The sequence below is a fragment of the Anneissia japonica genome, unplaced genomic scaffold (genome assembly GCF_011630105.1).
Source record: "Anneissia japonica isolate Jap-2015-1 unplaced genomic scaffold, ASM1163010v1 scaffold287932_len317664_cov166, whole genome shotgun sequence".
NCBI lineage: Eukaryota > Metazoa > Echinodermata > Crinoidea > Comatulida > Comatulidae > Anneissia > Anneissia japonica.
The window spans coordinates 242,754-244,607 of NW_022735649.1; the positions used below are offsets into that span (position 1 = coordinate 242,754).

Below are 1,854 nucleotides of genomic sequence, written 5' to 3' on the forward strand. Positions count from 1 at the left end.
CTATATTAGATTATATTATAGTACTGGATATTAGATTATATTATATTTTATTATATTATATAAAAAATTGTAGAATTGTATATATTTGTATTAGATATGTGTATGGTGATTAGGAAAACAGAACCGAATGTTGGTTAGATTTTAACATTTTCTTGGTTTTAACTAAGCAATCGTATATCAGAATTTTTATTAATTACCGTATCAGTTATCAAATCACTTAAGATTATTTATTTGCTAAAAATAAATTGCTTCATTACGCTTATAAGACTTGAATTCATCTTGTTGTGTTTACTAGCAATACACATACTTCTTCACATTAACTCGTTATCATTTAATATTATCACATAATCAGCGTTGCCACCACCTTAGTGGTGCACGGTAGTAGAGCCGAGGCTTATCCAAGGTGGAAGCTACCGGAGCCCAGCATACTGTCGCCGGAGTACCTGCGTGTACGCGATAGTGGTGGTCTCGCCGTCTCAACAACAGGAGTGCGCTTTTTCGTGCTGCAGCTTGTTTTTTTTCCTCCCCTGGTCTGCCTGTTTTTGAAGGCTTCTTTTTTTTTTACTTATTTTTATTTATTTATTTATTTTTTATTTAATTTTATATTTGCTTACTTATTAATTAATTAATTTATTTTTTATTTATTTTTTATTTATTTAACTTATAACAAATATAAAATTTTAAAAAATATTCTGATTAATATAGGTTAATCAATTTAAGATATAATATAATTTTATTTTTTATAATTTATGGTCCTACCTTTTCTTCGGCGCCTTGAGACGATTTTATTGTGGAAGGTGCACTACAAATATCCCACCATTACCATTACCATTATCGTTTATTTGACTTTTATCATACAATTACGCTAAGCATTTCATGACAAGTAAATATTATGTAAATTTGGATTATTTGTAATTCTGATAGCAATATTTATTTATTGCTTTAAGTACTGAGACAATAACATTCAGAGGCGAATTTAGAAAGTTTAGATAAATAGTATTTATTAAAGGTTTCTTAGGTTTGTTGTAACGCCAGTTTGTGTTACCTAACTAATTAATTCATTCTAATTAAAGAGAGCCAAGGATTTGCAGGGTCTTTGCCAATATGAAGATTCGATAACAGGTCCTTACAATTTTTGCTATAGATCGACTACTATGTACCTTAATATTTGATACATTTAAATCAAATTTAGATCAATCTTAATAATGTGATTTTAAATAGCAGAGGCCTACATGTATTTTATGGTGATAAATTAATTAAAAGGAGAAAAACAGTGAAAGATTAACATTTTTTTGTGTATATCATTTTAATTTCTTCAAGTTTAAACATATGACCGCTGATTTTCGTGTAATTTTTGTAGTATTTCAAATGAATATGACCCACTGTTGTCGGATCTGGTCGATATCAAAAAAAAAGTTTGGCCGAATTTGGCCGTTAGACGGCGTATGTTTGGCCGTGAAGCCTGTCGACTATCTGGCAACGGGTGCAGGTCAACTCGGCCACAAGTCAACTCGGCCACAGTCAACTCGGCCACAAGTCAACTCGGCCACAAGTCAACTCGGCCACAAGTCAACTCGGCCACAAATCAACTCGGCCACAAAAATTTTCGGCCACAAGTCAATTTGAACAATATATAATGTTAATGCTAAGACTAATAATTAATATTAAAACTAACGGTAATAAAAACAACAATAATAATAACAACAATGACAACAATAATAACAGCAATAATAATAATTAGTACAATTTAGTACCAGTAAATGACTTGTGGCCGAGTTGACTTGTGGCCGAGTTGATTTGTGGCCGAGATGACTTGTGGCCGAGTTGACTTGTGGCCGAGTTGACTGTAGCCAA

The 1,854-nt window shown here is 31.8% G+C and overlaps 1 protein-coding gene across 1 annotated transcript in view; it reads left to right on the forward strand.

Moving 5' to 3' along the window:
- Positions 1 to 1,854, forward strand: part of LOC117116659 (deleted in malignant brain tumors 1 protein-like) — a 16,560-nt gene that overhangs the window by 2,925 nt on the left and 11,781 nt on the right. The window contains exon 5 of the mRNA XM_033260735.1: positions 353 to 488. Coding sequence (XP_033116626.1) covers positions 353 to 488 — 136 coding nt within the window. The remainder of the gene's footprint in view (positions 1 to 352; positions 489 to 1,854) is intronic.